Below are 20796 nucleotides of genomic sequence, written 5' to 3' on the forward strand. Positions count from 1 at the left end.
GGGCAGGATTAGAACTCATCCCAAGCTTTATGAAAAATCTGCATTTCCTTTTTGACTACCACATTCTGGCTTAAATTCATGTCTTGTTCCTAAAGTTTCTGCTCATTAATTTTGTTTGGCTGTGTTTTAAAACTATTTTTTTAAAGATAGATAATGAGTAGGGTGATTCTCTGATGTTATTTCACTTTACTGTATGTACTTTTCAGAAATTATGTAATGTTTTTAAAAAAAACTTTAATGTTTATTTAAACATTAAAGAGACACATACACACAGGCACAGCATGAATGGGGGATAGGCAAAGAGATGGAGATACAGAATCTGAAGCAGGCTCCAGGCTCTGACTTCCCAGCACAGAGCCTGATGTGGGGCTCGAACTCACAGACCATGAGATCATGACCTGAGCTGAAGTCGGACGCTTAACCAACTGAGCCACCCAGGTACCCCTGTAATGCTAGTTTTGACATTAAAAAACAAAAACTTTGAAGACTTCACAATGATTTGGTATTCAATGAAATGTTACTTCCCTTGAAAGCACAATGCCATAAACACCATTTATACTGTATTGTATTTGAATGGCAGCTCCTGAAACATACGTTCTAGAAACAAGTGAATGAATGGTACTTCTGGAACTGTCCAGTGTAGGTGCACCTGCTTCAAACCACTATTCACCCAAAAGTAATACTAATTTGGCAGTCCAGGTCCCTTCTAAATTGGAGTTGGTTTCCTGGTGCAGCCACTCTGGAAAACAGTGTGGGAGTTCCTCCAAAAATTAAAAATAGAATTACCCATAGGGCTGCCTGGGTGGCTCAGTCAGTTAAACATCCATCTCTTGACTTTGGCTCAGGTCATGATCTCACAATTCATAAGTTTGAGCCCTGCATCGGGATCTGCACACTGACTGTGTGAAGCCTGCTTGGGATTCTCTCTCTCCCTTTTTCTGTGCCCTTCCCCCAGTAGCTCTCTTTCAAAATAAATAAACTTAAAAAAGTAGAATTACTCTACAACCCAGCAATAGCACTACTAGTGCTATTGTAGCCAAAGGATACAAAAATGCTGATTCATAGGGGCACATGTGTCTCAGTGTTTATAGAAGCACTATCTACAATAGCCAAATTATGGAAAGAGCCCAAATATTCATCACCTGATGAATGGATAAAGATGATGTGGTATATATACATTGGAATACTACTCAGCAATGAAAAAGAATGAAATTTTGCCATTCACAACAACATGGATGAAACTGGAAGGTATTATGCTAAGTGAAATGAGTCAATCAGAGAAAGACAGATTTCATATGTTTTCACTCATATGTGGAATTTGAGAAACAACAGAAGACCATGAGGGAAGGGAAGGAAAAAAATAGTTACAGAGGAAGAGGCAAACTATAAGAGACTCTTAAATACAGAGAACAACCTGAGGGTTGATGGAGGTGAGGGATGGGGTCTGAGTGGGGAAAATGGGTGATGGACATCGAGGAGGGGACTTGAGATGAACACTGTGTGTTGTATGTAAGTGATGAATCATGGGAATATACCCCCAAAGCCAAGAGTAATTGTATGTTAGCTAACTTGACAATAAATTATATATATTAAAAAAGCCCCAGGGTTGCCCGGGTGGCTCAGTCGGTTAAGCGTCCAACTGCAGCTCAGGTCATGATCTCACAGTTCGTGGTTTGAGCCCTGCATCGGGCTTTGTGCTGACAGCTAGCTCAGAGCCTGGAGCCTGCTTCAGATTCTGTGTCTCCCTCTCTCTCTGACCCTTCCCTGCTCATGCTGTCTCTATCTCTCTCTCAAAAATAAATTTAAAAAAATATATAAAAGCCCCAGAAAACAAAAAAAACAAGTGGGCAACTGTTGGAATTGTGTGATGGGTGTCATGTGGAGGGTGTTATAATCCTCATTATTTAGTATTCATTCTACTTGGGTGTACATACACTGTTTTCTGTGGTAAATAAAAAATAGGTACTAGCTAAAAAAATAAATGCAATTAAACTGGAGTTTGTTTCCACACTCTCACAAAATGATGCCTCAGCGTCTTATTGCCTCAGCATCTTACTTCCCTTAGACAACTAGGGAACTGAGATGTAGGATTCAGGCAGAGGTTCTAGAAGCCCAGCTAGACACTGGGATAGGTAGGAATGGCCAGCAGCATAGAGCCAAGAAAGATCTGAAAGACAAAACTGAAAATCAGTGCTAGGTTGGAGAGCCAGGCTGAGAATTTAAATCTTGGGGTCAGCCTAGAAAGACTTGGCTGTCCAAAAACACTGATTAGTGGATTTGTCCACATCAGGACAGAGCAAATGAATGCAAAGTACAGAAAAGGGAGACAAGCCTTGATGAAAGGTTCCCTGAGACTCTTGGTGGGATAGCTAATGCTTACCCTTGCAGGAATGGGAAGATTAAAGGGTTCTGAGTTAACTTGGTCACTTTTACATTTTGGTATTTCAAACATTTGGCTGCATCAGTATTTGAGGTTGTTTTTATTTTTGGAGAAAACATTGGAGGTTAAAAAACAAAGAGAGGCCAGACACTGTGATAGAAAACACCTCTTAGAACAAGATTTGATGTACTTGGTTTATGCTTTTTGATGATATAGTAAGCTAGAAGGGGGTGGGGGTATAGAGAGGTCCTGAAAATTAGTACCTAAATTTAATTACTTCTTAAAAGTTATTAACTATAAGACTTAGTAGTAGTTTACTTTGGGTTAGTGTTTCTTATTTTGTTCTTATTTGCTCACAGCCCCACTGATGCTCATCCTTCCCTCTCACATTGCTCTTAACGATTCCTTCTTTATTGTCTTCCACATTAATCTATACATAGGCTTCTAGGGTTCAATCATGGTTAGGTTTTGTATAGTTAGTAAGGTGCCTTGTAAACTAGCCTAGGCTCATGGGTCCAGAAACTGAAATAATTCGTGTGTTTACATTATCTGTAAACATTAATAAAAAATATAAACTAGGATTTAAACTTTTTTGCAGACTTTTTGTGTGCTTGATCATTGCAATGATTGGCATTGTTTCACTTTTAAGCATATGAAAATAAGTGCAGATTGGGATTGTGTGTGTGTGTGTGTGTGAAGTAGATAGGGTGCTTGGAACCTTAATTATTGTAGATATATAACACAGCTATGTCTTATAATCAGGTTGTGGGCATGTCATTTTAATCCTGAAAATTTTAATCCTGAAAATAAATCTTGAGCATTTGTAGGTGGGTTTCAATCTTAAATTGATTAAGAGACATTCTGGCAGGTCCGGAGTTACCTGAGATGCCTTCTTTAGGTTCCCAATGATGAAAACAGACAGGAAGATGATTTGGTTATTGTCCTGTTGGCTAATACCAAGGACATTTTAGATGCTGATGGTTTTCTCTATACTGGATTCAGTTTATCCTGCTAGATAGAAATAAAGCTTTTATCTGGATAGTAAGGAGACTCTTCAAGTCCAAATATCTGACAAAATGTTTTTAAAAAGATAAAAATGTAATATAAGTTATCTGAAAATGTTAATTTTTTGCTTGTACATCAGAGCTAGTTCTCTGTCTCAGATTCAAGGCACTAGAATTAAATTAAACCTACTGTTTTCTGTAGGTAATTAGAAGGATGCTGTTATGGTTTAGCTTCTACTCCTTGAAGACTCATGTGACAGTGTACAGTATTATATATAGCAGGGTGCTGGCTCCTTTCATTATTGCCTATTTCCTTTTTTTTTATTGTGGCAAAAAACACATAACATAAATTTACCCTCTTATTTTAGAAGTGTATAAAACAGTATTGTTGACTGTATGCACATTGTTATACAACAGATCTCTAGAACCCTTTCATCTTGAATGACTGAAACTCTATACCTATTAAGAAACAGCTCCCCATTTCCCCATCTTTCCAGCCTTGGCAATCATTCTGCTTTCTGTTTCTATGAATTTGATTACTTAAGAGACCTCTTATAAGTGGAATCATGCAGTATTTGTCTTTTTGTAATTGCTCTATTTCACTTAGCATAATGTCCTCAAGGTTCATCCATGTTGTAGTATTTGTCAGGATTACCTTCTTTTTTTTTTATGTTGTGAGTATTGGTATTTTTTAAAAAAGGTTTTTATGTAAATTCTAGTTAATGTACAATGTAATATTAGTTTCATGTTTACAGTGTAGTGATTCAATACTTGCATGCATCACTTGGTGTTCATCACAAGTATACTCCTTAATCCCCATCACCTATTTAACCCATTGCGCCACCCACCTCCCTTCGTAGTTGCTTTACATATATATAACATTTTATTTATCATTTTATCATAGATGAGTAGGTTGCTTCCACATCTTGGCCATTGTGAATAATGCTGCAGTGAACATGGGTTTGCAAATCTCTCTTTGAGATCTTGTTTTTAATTCTTTTGGGTATATACCAGAAATGAACTTGCTGGATCATATGGTAGTTCTGTTTTTAATTTTTTGAGGAAACTTCATACTTTATATGGTGGCGGCATCATTTTACATGCCCACCAACTGTGTACAAGAGTTTTTAATCTCTCCACATCCTTGCCAATACTTGTTATTTTGTGTTATTGTTGTTTTAATATTAGCCATCCTACTGGTTTTGATAATCTCCTTGTGATTTTGCTTTGTATATCCCTGATCATCAGTTAAGTTTTTCACATGTTTGTTGGTCATTTATATCTTTTTTGGAGAAATATCTACTCCAGTCCTCTGTACTTCTTTAAGTTGTTATTTTGTTGTTGTTGTTAAGTTGTAGGAGTCCTTTTTCTGGATATTAACCCCTTATCTGATAATGGCTTGCAGTATTTTCTCCCGTTCTGATTATTTCTTCCCACATTGCAGACATAGTTAAGTTTGATGTAGTTCTAATTGTCTGTTTTTGCTTTTGTTACCTGTGCCTGTGATGTCATTTCCAGGAAATAATTTGCATTCCAGTGTCATGAAACTTTCCCCTACATTTTCTTCTAGGAGTTTTATAGTTTCATTTAGGTCGCTAGTCCATCTTGAGTTATTTTGTATGTGGTGTAATATGAAAATTTATCTTAATTCTTTTGCGTGTGGGTATCTAGTTTTCCCAGCATCATTTGTTGAAGAGGCTCTCCTTTATCAGTTGGATAGCCTCAGTCCCCTTGTAAAAGATCATTTAACCATGTATGTAAGAGCTTATTTCTGGCCTCTCTATTCTGTTCTATTGGTCCATGTTTTGATTGTTGTATGTTTTGAAATCAGGAATTGTGAGGCCTCCAGCTTTATTCTTTCTTAAGATTGTTTTGGTTATTTGGTGTCCCTTGAGATTCCACATGAATTTTAGTAGTTTTTTCTATTTCTGTAAAAAATGCCATTGGGATTTTGATAGGGAGTGCATTGAATATGTAGATGACTTTGAGTAGTATGGATATTTTAACGATATTAAATCTAATCCAAGAACACGAATGAGCTGTCTTTATGTTTATTTGCATCTTCTTTAATTTCTTTCAGTATTGTTTTTATGGTTTTTAGTATATAAGTCTTTTGCTTTCTTGGTTAAGCTTACTCCTAAACATTTTATTCTTTTTGATGCTATTATAAATGGGATTATTTTCTTAGTTTGCTTTTTGGATGGTTTTTTTTAGTGCATAGAAACACAACTGATTTCTTTGTGTTGATTTTTGTATCCTGCAACTTTGTTGAATTCATTCATTAGTTTGGGCAGTATTTTTTGTGGAATCTTTAGAGTTTTTACATCAAAGATCATGTCTTCTGTGAACAGAGATAATTTTGCTTTTTCTTTTCTTATTTGCTTTTCATTTATTTATTTATTTTTTTGCCTAGTTGCTCTGGCTACAACTTCCATTACTATGTTAAATAGAAATGGCAAGAGTAGGCATCCTTGCTTTGTTCCTGGTCTTAGAGGAAAAGCTCTCAATTTGTCACTGTTGAGTATGATTTTCGCTGTAGGTTTTTCATATATGACATTTATTATGTTGAGGTAATTCTCTTCTTAGTTTGTTGAATGTTTTTATCATGAAAGAGTGTTAAATTTTATCAAATAGTTTTTCTTCATCAATTGAGACGACCTTGTGTTTTTTGTCCTTTGTCCTACTAATGTAGTATATTACATGGATTGATTTTGAACCACTCTTCTTCCCAGGGATAATTTGTCCTGGGTCGTGGGTTTAATGTTTTTTTAATGTGCTGTTGAATTCAGTTTACAAGTACTTTGTTGAGGATGTTTGCGTCTGTATGCACCCGGGGTATTTTCTTGTAGTTTCCTTGTAGTATCTTGTCTGGCTTTGGTATCAGAGTAATGTTGGCCTCCTACAGTGAATTTGCAAGTGTTCCCTACTCTTCGGTTTTTGGGAAGAGTTTCTGAAGGATTGGCATTAATTCTTCCTTAAATGTTTGATAGAATTCTTCAGTGAAGCCATCTGAGCCTAGGCTTTTCTTTGTTGGGAGGTTTTTCTTTTTTTTTTTTTTTTTTAAAAGGTTTATTGTTAAGTTGGTTTCCATATAACACCAGTACTCATCCCCACAAGTGCCCTCCTCCATGCCCATCATCCCCCTTCCCCCAATACCCATCAGTCCTCAGTTCTCAGCATTCAAGAGTCTCTCATGGTTTGCCTCCCTCCCTCTCCCCCGCCCCATGTACCTCCTTCTTCTCCCCCACGGTCCTCCGTTAAGTTCCTCCTAATCCTCTTATATGTGCAAACATATGATATCTGTCCTTCTCTGCCTTATTTCGCTCGGCATAACACCCTCAAGTTCCATCCATGTTGCTACACGTGGCAGGATTTCATTGTTTCTCATTGCCATGTAGGATTCCATTGTATAGATAAACCACATCTTCTTGATCCATTCGTCCGTTGATGGACACTTAGGCTCTTTCCATGTTTTGGCTATTGTTGAGAGTGCTGCTGTTGGGAGGATTTTGATTACTGATCCAATTTCTTTGCTAAATGTTTGTTCAGATTTTCTATTTCTCCATGATTCAGTCTTAGTAGGTTGCATGTGTCTGGGAATTTATCCACATCTTCTAGTTTATCCAAGGTATAGGTGTATAGTAGTTCATAGCATCTCTTACAATCCTTTTTGCCTCTATATCCTTTTCTTGAAAATTAAATTCTAAGTAATTCAATAATAATTTATGAATTTTAGAAAAATATCAGTAATCCCCCCAATACAGGAGTGCTTTTGTCACTTTTGTATATTCTCTTTGACCAATGTACATATATTTTTATATAAATTATGTACTGTAATATTTTATAAAAAATAGAAAATATTTTATAAAAATATAAAATATAAAAATATTTACATTTTATATAAATATATACTATAATATTTTATAAGATATAATACCATAATATTTTATATAAGTTATATGGTATTTTTATGGATATATAAAATTACTAATTGCAATTTTTATGGTACTACTCTGTTACTTTTTCTACCTATCAAGGGCTTTTTTGATTTTGTCTTTTGTCTAATGGAATGGATTATAACTATGATTAAGAAACTACAAGTTTTTAAAAGAATTATACTAGTTTATATGGAGAGGGACAGACATGTCAAACAATGAAGAGTTCTTTGGATCCCCAAATTTCTATTGACAGGAACAGGCTGAGAAATCTACGCAGCTGCAAACATAGCATCTTTTTTTGTAAACTAGAAAGGATGAGCTGGGGTACAGAGGGCTCAGAGTTTATTTATAATTAAAAGCCTCAGAGAACAACCCTTAGAGAGTAGGACTGAGCCGTAACCAATTGGCTGGCAACAGGTACCTGGATGGACTACAGAACCCTGTGCCCTAATGACTACTGTGTGCTTCTTCTTTCTCTCTTTTCAAACAGGAATATGTACAGTCCTTATCCCATGTCTGTTCAGACATTGTGTGTTGAGTATGTATTAGGGACAAATAATTTATCTCTTTAGTTCATAGGTCTTTAGGTTGAGAACAGTTCTGAAGGTGCTCTATCCATGGGACCACACTAGAGGAACCTCATCTATACCTGGACCTGAATGTAGAGGATGAGCTCTTAGACTTTGCATTGATCTCAAAATCTGATGAGATGAAGCCTGAGAATCTTAGAGATGAGTGTGTTTTGCATATGGGAGGGATGTGAATTGTTACAGTCAGAGGGTAGAGTACTGGCTATAAGAATTCACATCTCTCTCACTTGCAAAATACACTGATTCCTCTCTCCAAGAACTCCAAAGCCTCGTCTCATCAGACTTTGATTGTATATTCCAAAGATGGTAATAACTATATCTCCCATTCCATAAGCTCTCCTTGTCATGTGACCTTATCACTGTGCCTATCCAGTGGAGTGTGTGCCCTTCTCCTTGATGCTGGTTGGGCCTCTGTGACTGCCTTCACCAGTGGAATGGGGCTGAAGTGATGACGTGCAACTTCTGAGGTTGTATGCCACAAAATGCCTTGTGCTTCTCCTTTTCTCTTTTTGCTTGCACATTCTTGAAACCCACGTACCATGCTGTGAGATTAAATCTGACGAGAAACCCTGGTGAAGAGGAATTGAGGCCCTTAGTGCACAGCCCTGGCTGAGCTCCTATAGTCAGCATCAGCTTGCTAGCTGATGAATGAGCCATCTTTAAAGCCCACCTTTGCATCTAATCCAGGTGCCCTGCTAATGCTATGTGGAGCAGAGATGAGCTTGCAGATATATGAACAAAATAAGTGATTCCTGTTATTTTAAGTCATCAGGTTTTGGAGTACTTTGCTATATACACAGTGATAGATGCGCAGAATATAGCCTCCAAGTGATCTCCTCTGTTTCTAATGGCATTAGCTATACTGATTCTCAAATCTGAACTTTCAGGTCAAATTTTTCTTTGCACTTCCTAGTCCATATATCTAACTACTAATTAGATTGTATCTCATATATTTAATACTAATTAGATGTATTTCTCCTTAAGCTCAATATGTACAGCATCAATGTGTTGTCCTTCTCCACCATCTGTTCTTTCTCCATTATCTTGGTTAATTTACTATCTAGTCATTCATAGCAGAAACCTGGGAAATCATTCTTATTTCCTGTATCTCCCCACCTTGAATTTTACATCCTAAATATCTTTTGAATTCTTCATTCTAACAGACAATGTCTTAATTGAAGCTTTCACCAACTCCCATGTTCTATTTTAGTAATAGTAACTGATCTGGGCTCTAGTCACGTTAAGTTCATACTCATCATTGCTGTCAGAGTAATATTTTTAAACATATATGTTACAATATTCCTTACAAATTTCTTTTTCTGTAATTTTTTTTTGAGAGAGAGTGTGTGTGTGAACATGCATGTGTGAGCAGGGGAGGGGCAGAGGGAGAGAGAAACTCTTAAGCAGGCTCTATACTCAGCACAGAGCCTGATGCAGGACTCGATCTCATGACTGCGAGATCATGACCTGAACCAAAATCATGAGTTGGATGCTTAACTGACTGACCTACACAGGTGCCCCTTTACAGTTTCTAAATGGTTTCAATTTGCTTACAGAAGAAAGCCTTACTTTCTTCGGAGGATATAATGGTTTTTAATAATTTGGGCCCTTGCTAGATATCCATCCTTATTGCTTATTCCTCCTTTTCACTTTTTAGTGGTGAATTACTTATTGTTCTCCAAATACACAGAGAAGAAAGCAGGTCTTTTCTTTTCCTTCATACTGTTCTACCCATTTAAGCTTTGGTATAATTCAGTTCCATGTGGTTGTAGGACATCTCCACTTTCTTCCTGTTTGTTGCTCTCAATTCCTATGGGCTATTCTCAGGTCCTTGCCACATGGCCATCTCAAAAAATTATGGCTTCCTCCTTCAGAGCCAGCAGGACAGTCTCATTGCATTGTGCTATGACAGTCTTCTATATGTAACCTAATCAAGGGAATGGCTATCCTAGGAATTGGGATTATGCAAGATTTGTATGCTAGGAATCTTGGGGGCCATTTTAGGATTCTGCCTACCATAGGTAAATACTGATTTCTCTTTAGAAACTTTTAGGATTAAAAAAATCCATGGGGCGCCTGGGTGGCTTAGTCGGTTAAGCGTCCGACTTTCGCTTAGGTCATGATCTCGCAGTTCGTGGGTTCGAGCCCCGCGTCGGGCTCTGTGCTGGCTGCCAGCTCAGAGCCTGGAGCCTGTTTCAGTCTGTGACTCCCTCTCTCTCTGACCCTCCCCTGCTCACACTGTCTCTCTCTCTCTCTCCTAGAAATAAATTAAAAAAAAAAACATTAAAAAAAATCCTCAGTAATTGCAAAGTTTGCAAGATTACATCTTCCTGTGTATGTGCTTTTATCCACTCTGGTTACTCAGTGACTCTTTCTGTCTGGCAGTTCATGTTCCTTCAATCATAGGAAACTTTTGTGTTTATTTCAGTGATGATTTCTCTCCTTCTATTTTCTCCCTTTTCTCTTTCTGGGGCTCTTAGTTAGACACTGGACTTCTTGAGCCAGTCTTTCATCCTTATTACATTTTCTCTCCTATTTTTATCTTTTGTTGTACTTTCTGGCAGATTTATTAAACTTTATTTTTTATTTCTTTATGGATGCAACATCTTCCCATCACCTTGAGCTTATCAGAGACAGTTTTCTGAACCTTCCTCTTCCTGAATAGTCTATATTGTCGCCATGTTCTCTGTTTTTCTTTTGTTCTGGTCTCTTTCCTCAAATGTTTGTTACTCTTTGAATATCTGTTTGTGAGTTAGAATATGAAACTAAAAAGCTGATTGGAAATTCTGAGAATGTAGATGAGACTCAGTAACTCTGGAGCACCATAGAGTGTTTAGACCTGTGTTTCTTTTTAATGAACACTAATGTCAGTATCTTCAGGCTTTTTCATGGGGTTATTCACAATTCTTGGAAAAGGATCTTCCAGTCTTCTGCTGGAAGGACAGAAATCTGGCCACTATATTCTGGGAACTGAGTGGGAAGGGAGCTGGGAGTGTCTTAGTATTTGCTTACTTACTCCCCCCACTTTTGACGTGGTGTTCACACTTTCAGCTTTCTCGAAGTCCCCTCAGACTTCTTCTGGTGGGAGGGAGGGACAGTTGCCTAAACTCTTAGAGTCAGGGAGGGGAATTTCTGGATCTAACTCCCTCTCCAAAGCTTTTACCTATTCCTCCTTATTTTAGAGCCTTTTTGCCACTTCCTCCTCCAGTATTTCTCTCCCAGTGCCAGACATACCAGACGCTGACCAATCCTGGGCAATTGTAGGATTCTGCAGTTAAAATTTAATTGTTTCTTAGCTTTCTCTCTCATGGCTTATGATTTTGCTTTCTCCTAAGTCCATTATTATTCTGTTCTTTAGCTTCCAAAAATTGTTTGCCTTTTCTCTTTTCCTTTCTTCACATATGTATGGTTATCTCTTTTAAAAAATTTTGCTGCTGTAGTTTTCCTGGGATTTCTGGAGGAAATAAAATTAGATGTATATATTCAAGCTGCTGTCCAATCTCAGATGTTCCTCTCTATCATTTATTATATGTTTAATTCTTATGTGAAAGGACTTATTCCTTCCTTAGTTATTCTATTTCATTTTAAATATCTCTTTAATTATCAGTACCACAGTTTTATTTATTGTGTTTTGTTTATTTCTTTGTAATATGCTTATTCCTTGTCATTGTAATTTCATATTTAACTCTTTGTAAATGTCTTAGTTTTATAATGCTTAATCTACGTAGGTACATTGGGAGGATTAACCTCAGGAAATACTGAGATTATTTCTGTTAATATTGGGTTTATTTCACAGACTTGTTTTTTTACTCATTACTTTATTAATAAGAATTAGAGTTTACATCTAGATGTTGGAATGTATCTCCTCACAATGAAGATATTTTGTTCTCTTTTTAAATGAAGACTGAAGTTGCTGAAGACCCTCAACAAGTTTCAACCGTTCATCTGCAACTAGGATTACCGCTGGTTTTTATTGTTAGTCAGCAAGCGACACGTGAAGCTGACAGAAGAACTGCAGAATGGGTTGCTTGGCGTCTTCTGGGGAAAGCGGGAGTTCTACTCTTGTTAAGGTATCTTAAACATTAAAGATTCAGTGTATTTAGCAAAACAGTGTATTTTTCAGTTTTTTAAATATGGTAATATATTCACATGTCAATAAACTCAAATCTCTAGTAAATTCTAATATAGTTAGAACCAGTTGCTGAGCTAAAGTCTGTACCTTAATTAGTAGCTTGATTAAAATTTAGACTTTGCTAAATGATCTACATCAAGATGGAGACTAGCAAATCTGGTCTGTCTTTATGTCTGAAGTTTCTCAGACTCACTAAATTGTAATTTTTTTTCATGAATTGTGTTTAGTATAAGAACAGATAGTTCTCTTTTATATTGACATCCTGATGACTGTTATTCTTCAGATTAGCAATATAAAACATTTACTTTCATTTTGAAAAGGGACTCCTTGGAAGTGGACATTCCTCAACACACTAATGTGGTCTTCAGAAGAGCAGAAGAGGTTAGTCATTTTATGTATTTGTCTACAATGTCTGTTTATTTAAAGAAAGTTAATACATGTCAGAAATATATGCTTATTATAGAAAAGAAATTCTGTAAGTTGCCACTATTCAAAGATTATTGCTGTTAACATTTTGGTATTTTTTCCCCCTTTTGTTAGTCTGTCTCTTTCCTCATATATAAATATATATATTTTAAAGAGAATTAGGATAATGCTCTATATCCTAATTTTCACATAAGATTATATTTCATTACTTGCTACTGTGCTCTGATGCCTGCCTTTGTACACTGTTTTGAACATCACTGATTGTTTCCTTTGCCTAAATTTTTGGAGGTGAAATTTATCAAAGGAAATGGGAATTTTTATGGATGTTTATAGAGTACATAATCAGATTCCCCTCTGGAAACCAGCAGGGTTTGAAATTCCTTGTTCTTCATAAATCTTTGCCACTACTGAGCATTACCGTCTTAAAAAAAAACAAAAACAAAAAACTTCTCTATAGACAAAGCTCTTGTTCTAATTTGCATGTCTTTGATTACTAGTGAAGTTGAACATTTTTAAAGGCTTATTTCCCATTTATATTTCCTTTGTAAATTTCTGTGATTGTCCCTTTTTTCTTATATTTTTCTTAATAAGAACTCTTTAATTCTGAACATTTCAAAATATTATATAAATATGCTAAAAATTGATTGATATGTTTATGAACTGCCAGACAGTTTAAACTTAAATTCTCTTGCCTAAGTCTGTGGCATGAATATTGGGGTAAGAGTCAGAATACTTGAATTGTGTTCCTTCTAGTTCTGGGAATAGATTAATGAATTAACTTCTCCAAGCTCAGTTTTCTCACTTGTGAAATATTCATAAAACCTTCCCATCTAACTTATATGACATTTTATAAGACAAAATATGAAAATACTTTGAAAACTGTAGTATTGTTCAAATGTGTGTAGTATGTGGCCAGAATGCTTTGCTTTTCGGTCAGGTCATGGAAAGAATACTTTCTGAAGCTATTTTTCTGCTAGTCTATCAAAATCCTTAAATAAGAAGTTACAATATTTATTACTGAGAAATAGGTTTTATGGAAAAGTTAACACTCCTGCTGGTTTCCCAGTATTGATGTCTTAAATTGTCAAAATAAAATAATTTTGTATAGTATGAGGTTCAATAGGTTATAAAATAGCTGTCTCCGCAAAGATGTTTTCTGTAAAGGATATAAGAGTCTTTTCTATGAATCTTTTTATTGAGTCCACCGCAAATCTTTTTTTTTTTTTTTACCTTCTCATCAGAGCAATAATGTTCATCCTGGGATTATGTAATCATTCTTTATAGGCAAAGGTTTTGAGGGTCCTTTAAAGTATAGAACTGGTTGCAGAGGTAGTATTGTATACTCATATTACTACATTACAAGCCTTGTAATATATAGTAAGGTATAAAACATATCTGTTATATTGCATTAGTTCTTCTGATTTTTTTTCCTATGGCAGTGATTAGCAATATAGTATTAAGTGTTTATGCTCTAGAATCTTACTGCCTAATTCAGATACTGCTTTGTAACTCTGGGCAAATTACTTGATTTCTATGTGTCTCTCTCTTTTTTTTCATTGTAAAGTAGGGTTAATAATATCTAAAGAGTAGTTGGGTCAGTACATTAAAAAATATATAAAGTGCTAAATTAGCACAGGGCCCAGTACATTCATAAGCGCTCAATAAATACTACTATTCATCCATTCAGTCATTCCATAAGTATTTATGGTGTACCTGCTTTGTTTCAGTCACAGTCCTAGGCTCTGAGGATATAACAGTGAACAAAAGCAAGTTTTTGCCCTCATGGAGCTAACATACTAGTGGCAGGAAACAGATACAAAACCAGTATAGTGGTATTAAGGACAATGGGAAAAAAAGTCAAGGTAAGGTGAGAGAGTAGACTTGAAAGGCCTCACCGATTAGTAACCATAAAGCAAAGGAATATGCCTGTGGATATGTGGGGAAAGAATGTTCTAGGCTGAGAGGACACATGTGCAGAAGCTCTGAGGAAAAGAGTTCTTTGTGTATTTCATAGTTTTATGAGGATAGTATTAATGCCTAGAATCTTTCTTAGTATCTAAGTTTTTAAAATTTAAAATCTTAAAATCTAAGGTTTTTAATTCCTTTCTTTGGCATTTTTTATAAAATCAAACTGAAAGGTAGGAAAATAGAGTGAACAACCATATACCTACTACCTAGATTCAACAACTAACATTTCATCATATTTGCTTCACCTATAATTTTTTTCTGAAACATTCTGAAGAATGTTAGATATCATGACGTTTACCCATAAATATCTAGCATGAATTTCTAAAAAGTGCCTTTCCTCTTCTATGTATAATCACAATCTTATCACACTTGACAAAATTAAGAGTAATTTGTTAATACCATAGCCTAATCTCATAGCCAGTCCATATTCACATTTTCTTATCCTAAAATGATTTCCTATAGGCAGTTTTTGGGGAACCAAAATTTAGGTAAGGAATTGCATTTCGTATGTTTCTTAAATCTCTCAGTGTCTTAACACTCCCTTTCCTTTCCCTCCATGGCCATGTATTTTAAATAAATGGGCCAGTTTTTCCTCATTCTGGATTTGTCTGTTACCTTTTGCTGTTGTCTGCTTTGTTCCTCTGTTCCCTTATGTTTTTTAAAAACAAGAAGTTAGGGGCGCCTGGGTGGCTCAGTCAATTAAGCATCCAACTTTGGCTCAGGTCATGATCTCACAGTTCGTGGGTTTGAGCCCCGTGTCGGGCTCTGTGCTGACGGCCAGCTCAGAGCCTGGAGCCTGTTTCAGATTCTGTGTCTCCCTCTCTCTGACCCTCCCCTGCTCACGCTGTCTCTCTCTCTCTCTCAGAAATAAATAAAACATTAAAAAAAAAATTAAAAACAGGAAGTTAGATTGCCTAGCTCCATTAAACATTTTGGATAAAATGTTGGTTTATTTGTATTTTCACAATGCTGGTTTATTTGTATTTTATCTTACTCTAAAATGTATGATGTCTGTTTTTCTCACCAAACGATGCCACATTTGAATACTAAATTAAGGTGGAGACAATTCATTCTCTCCATCATATGATATATTTCCCCTATCCAATTAGCAAATAAAATGCAAATAAAACCACAAGAGATATCAATACCCACCCACCAGAATGGGCTAAAAATTTAAAAAGTAACAATACCAAGTGAGTTTTAGGAAGGTAGAGTTACAAGAAGTTTTGTATACTGCTGTTAGGAGTGAAAATTGGTGCAATGAAAATTGGAAAAGTATTTGGCAATGCTTCCTAGAGCTGCAGCTACGTATAGCATGTGAACCAGCAATTCCATTCCTAAGTAGAAATATGTATACACGTGTGCCAATAGACAGCTACAGTAATGTTCATAGCAGTTAGTACTTATAATAATTCCAAGTTGGAAATAACACAAGTTTGTGAGCAATAGAACGGATAAACATATACATACGTATGTATATACATACTATTATATTCATATGATGATTACATCATTGAAAAAGAATTAACTGTTATTAAATGTAAACTTCACAAATAGTGTTGAGCAAAACAGTCACAAAAAAGAACAAACTATATACTTCCATTAAGTAAATAAAAAGACTGGCAAAATTTTCCAATGGTTATGAAAGTCAGAATAGTGATTACTTTGGGGGAGGGTAGTAACAGGGAGAGGCAAGAAGGTGGCCTCTGGGTGTGCTGGTAATGTTCTGTGTCTTAACCTGCATAGTGGTTACAGAAGTGTATCAACTTTGTAAAAAGTCATCAAACCATATACTTAAAATTTGTGTTCTTTCCTGTGTGAATGTTGTATTTGAATATAAAAATTTACTACAACAATATCTGTGTGTATTTCAAACAAGTTTAGCTTGTCATTGATTGCTCAACCTTTTAACTCCATTATATTTCTCTAGAAGTGAAAAATTGCATGCTTTGAATGTAATATTAAAAAGATGAAGATATGTGATATCAGAGAACAAATACATGTAGAGTTATTTCATAGCTTTATTCAAATGTATAGTTATAGTCAGGGATAATTTACTGAAGTAATCTAGTGGCCTAAAATTTCATGTTTTTAAAATGTGATAGTTGGGTATTAGTGAAAGAAATTGTAATGGACTAATCCCAATGAACTAGATTTGGTATTCTTAAAATATCTGGGGGCAGATAGTAGTTTTATGTTTTTAGCTAAACAGGCAATTGAATATTTTAGTGGAATTGTTTTTGGATGAGATATTATTTTGAATATTTCTGTGGAATATCAGAATAATTTTGATTGGTCCTGCTTGCAATAAAATTACATATATCCCTTTTATAGTGAAGTGGGACATGCCATTACATGTGAAATGTTTCAGAATTCAGTTGAATAATGCAGTTGTGACAAGAAGCAAGTGAGACTTTCAGCTCTGTTTTGCCATTTTTTTCAGTAGTGCACACTATATATAAAGTATGCTTTGGATACTTTTTATAGTGATTGTGGAATTTCCTTTTTTTGATGTATTTAATTTTATTAAAATTTTTAACATTTATTCATTTTTGAGAGAGACAGACGGACAGACAGAGAGACAGAGTGCATCAGAAGAGGGGCAGAGAGAGAGGGAGGCACAGAATCTGAAGCAGGCTCCAGACTCTGAGCTGTCAGCACAGAGCCCAACACAAAGCCCTAGCCTATGGACCGCAAGATCATGACCTGAGCTGAATGAAGTTGGATGCCTAACTGACTGAACCACCCAGGCGCCCCTTGTATTTAATTTTAAAATGGAAGTTCAAAGATTTAGTTTCATTTTAATATCAAAAAAATAAAACATTTTTATTAAAACGCTTTGTTATATTTTAGTCATGTTTTAAAAAGTTCATGTATTTCTAGGGAGCGCCAGTGGAATTTTTGGTGTTACATGATATTGATTTAATAATATCCCGTGTGGAAAGTAATACACACATTGAAGAAATACAAGAAGATGAAGATGAGGACATGGAAAGTCCAGATATGGGTAATATGTTTTGTGATGCTCCTTCCCCCACTTCCCCACAGTCCTGCTTGCACTCATAAGGTCAGTGTCATTCAATGAATTAACTTTCTTAAAGAATATTTTGACATTCAAGACTATGAAAAAAACCTGAAGAAACCCATTTCCCAAATTACATTTTATCAAGTTGATTTGGTCAAAAAGGTAAAGATGCTATATTTTGTTTAGTGTGATACATTTCATTGTTGCATGCCAGGCTTCTAGCTTTCCACATCTGTACCTTTATCTTCCACATCAGTTCTTCCAGCCCTGCTGGTCTACTCCATGCTTAAAAATGACTCAGGAAGGGTGCCTGGGTGGCTCAGTAGGTTAAGCGTCTGACTTCGGTTCAGGTCATGATCTCATGGTTCACGGGTTTGAGCCCCGCTTCAGGCTCTGTGCTGACAGCTAGCCCAGAGCCTGGAGCCTGTTTCTGATTTTATGTCTCCCTCTCTCTCTGACCCTCCTCCCCCATTCACGCTGTTTCTTTCTCTCAGAAATAAACATTTAAAAAAATTTTTTTAAATGACCCAGGAGTACCAAATGGTATTTTATTTTTATTTTTCCTATTAGGAAATGAAATTCAAATAAATATTGTAGTTGTAAAATAAATCTGATTGTTGACAATTTGGAAGTAAATTTCAACAACATTCTAAAACTTCTTTTAACATATTATATTTCTTTTTATTCTTATTGCTTATATTTTTGAAGTATTCTGTAGTTTCAAGGTTATTCCCCTAAACATTACTTACTTTGATTGTCATCTACTCAGCTGATGACACCTTCATTTTATAATTGAATCTGTGTTATAGCAAAGGTAAGCAATCTACCCAAGGTCACACAAATGGCACATGATGGAGCCTGGACTAGAACTTAAGTGTTCTGACTTGAAATCTTGCTTATGATCATTATTGTTACTGATACTTCTTTCATAAGATTAATTCTATTCTGTAATTGCTCACTTTTCTCTCTCATCTAGTAGTCTGTAGTATCTCTGAAGTAGGGTTTATGTGTTGTTCATTTTTGTATTTCATTTAGTATATACTTGAATGTTTTACATAGTATGATTACTCTAAGAAGGAAGTAATTTATGTATTCTTCTCATGAAGTCCATTTATTATTTTGATCAAAACCTATATTATAAATTTAATAAGAGCTCTAAACTTTAACAGTTACCAGTGACCAGTTTCTTGGATTGAGCTATGTTCTAATATTTTTTCTAATATGTGGAGGTTGGAACTGCTCATGGTTTAAGCCAGAGCTGTCCATAGCATTGTCATTACATGGGACCTGTGTCCTGGTCTCTTGCTCTCAGCTCATCATGGTTCATATATTCCACCCTCCAGTCAAGGGAATCGCCCCTGTGTCATCTTAATGAGATTCCTGTCCTCAGTGGAAGTTGCTTATTTCAAGATTTCCTCATTGCTTCCTGGCTGTGTGGCCTTAGTTTGCCCTGTGGTGCAACCTTCTCTTTCTTCTGACTCTCTACCTGCTTTCTTTCCCCAGCCTAGTTCCTTTGACATCTTTGCATTTTGAGTCTTGTTTTGTTGTAGGGTTTTTTTTTTTTCCCTTAACTTTCTACATCTATAATCTATATTAGCCCATAACAGTGTATGTAGTCATGTCCATATACATAAATCCCCCCAACCTTGTTTCATTCCCATTTGTATGTGAGGATTAGGAAAGAGCTTGTTGCTGTGTAACAGCACAACACAAAGAAAAATGTCCTTCAAAAGGTCACAGAACAAATCAGAATGAAATGGACTGAATTCTATAAAAAGACGATATGGAAAAAGAATTAAACCTATGTGGCTTAAAATAAAGTGTGTATGTATTGATGAATTGGTTCAAGGTAGAGCTAAAGAGTAGGTCAGTTTACAAGTGAGGGTAGCTTATTGTGAGAGAGAACAGGAAAGAGAGAAAGAAAGTGTTGGAAGAAGAGAAGAACAAGAATGGATTGGGAGATAAGAAAGGACTGGAAGGAAAATGAAAATATATGAATAAGAAGCAAAAATTACAGTAAAAAAGAAAAGAGGCCTTTGTTAGTTTTGGTATTAGAGTCATAACTTGTTAGTGTCATGAAATGTGGTATTTTAAAATTCCTTTAAGTTAGTATAGTACAACTGTTATATTTCAGATTTGAACACTGAGGCCTGGAGAGTAACATGACTGATTAGAGTCACACTGCTAAAACTTGCTGAGATGTACTATAATCCAAATCTAATAATACTTTCATTTTTTGTCATATTATCTTCCTCCCTTCCTTTCTTTGTAATGTGTTATTGTAGAGAATTATGAACTTAGTATAAAGTAGACAGAATAGAACAAATCTCCTGGTATCCATTACCTGGCTCCACCCAACTACCATCAACCCATGGCCATCCTGTTCCAGTCACTTATGACCCACCCCTTATTATTTTGTTGCAAACCCCAAATATATAGTTTCACCCCAAAATATTTCCCTGTGTATTTCAGAAGTATCAAGATTCTCCTTTGAAAATGAACATAATGCTGTTAGTACATCTAAAAAATTAAGTTAGCTTTAATATCATATAGCTAGTCAGTGTTTGCATTTCTAGTTGCATGCCCTTTCATGCCACTGTACCTTTAAACATGCTGTTCTTTTTTGTCTGTATCCATCCACTACCTTCCTTCACTACCTACCTAAGTTTCATTTTCTCTTAATATTCAGCTAGTATCAACACTTTTTCTCTCTAATCAATTTAGGTGTCTCTTCATTGTTACCATATAATCTGGACAAACCTCTAACAGAATATTTACAAATGCAAAATGTGTTTTTTTACTCCATACATGGATGTTGGATGAGTCCACTGGTTAGTTGGTCTAAGTTAATGAAAGGGTTTTTTTTTTTTAATGTTTTATTTATTTATTATTTATTTATTTTTATTTCTGAGAGAGAGAGACAACATGAACAGTGGAGGATCTGAGAGAGAGGGAGACCGAGAATCTGAAGCAGGCTCCAACCTTTTAGATAGCTGTCAGTACAGAGCCCGAGATGGGGCTCGAACTCACGAACCGTGACATCATGACCCGAGCTGAAGTTGGTCGCCCAACCGACTGAGCCATCCAGGTGCCCCACAAAAGGTTTTTACATATGCAAAATCCATATAACATGATGCACTTAGAATAAAATCTAAAATTCTTGGCTCTTATGGTTTCTTATGATGTAGATACTGTCTACTCTAGAGTTTTCTCATGCCATTTATTCCTTCATCCCATCTTGCTTTAGCCAAATTTGCCCTCCTTCAGTACTTAGTATATGCTAAGCTCTTTTATGTCCTAGAGCCTTTGTATTATTCTTTTTGCCTAAGACAT

The 20796-nt window shown here is 35.7% G+C and overlaps 1 protein-coding gene across 1 annotated transcript in view; it reads left to right on the forward strand.

Annotated features, from left to right (window-relative positions):
* Positions 1 to 20796, forward strand: part of TXNDC16 (thioredoxin domain containing 16) — a gene marked incomplete at its 3' end in the record, with an annotated part of 102144 nt that overhangs the window by 63227 nt on the left and 18121 nt on the right. Inside the window, exons 10-12 of the mRNA XM_039240509.1 lie at positions 11816 to 11982; positions 12365 to 12425; positions 17322 to 17445. Coding sequence (XP_039096440.1) covers positions 11816 to 11982; positions 12365 to 12425; positions 17322 to 17445 — 352 coding nt within the window. The remainder of the gene's footprint in view (positions 1 to 11815; positions 11983 to 12364; positions 12426 to 17321; positions 17446 to 20796) is intronic.

Source organism: Hyaena hyaena, unplaced genomic scaffold (genome assembly GCF_003009895.1).
Source record: "Hyaena hyaena isolate Hyena2069 unplaced genomic scaffold, ASM300989v1 scaffold_175, whole genome shotgun sequence".
Classification (NCBI taxonomy): Eukaryota; Metazoa; Chordata; class Mammalia; order Carnivora; family Hyaenidae; genus Hyaena; species Hyaena hyaena.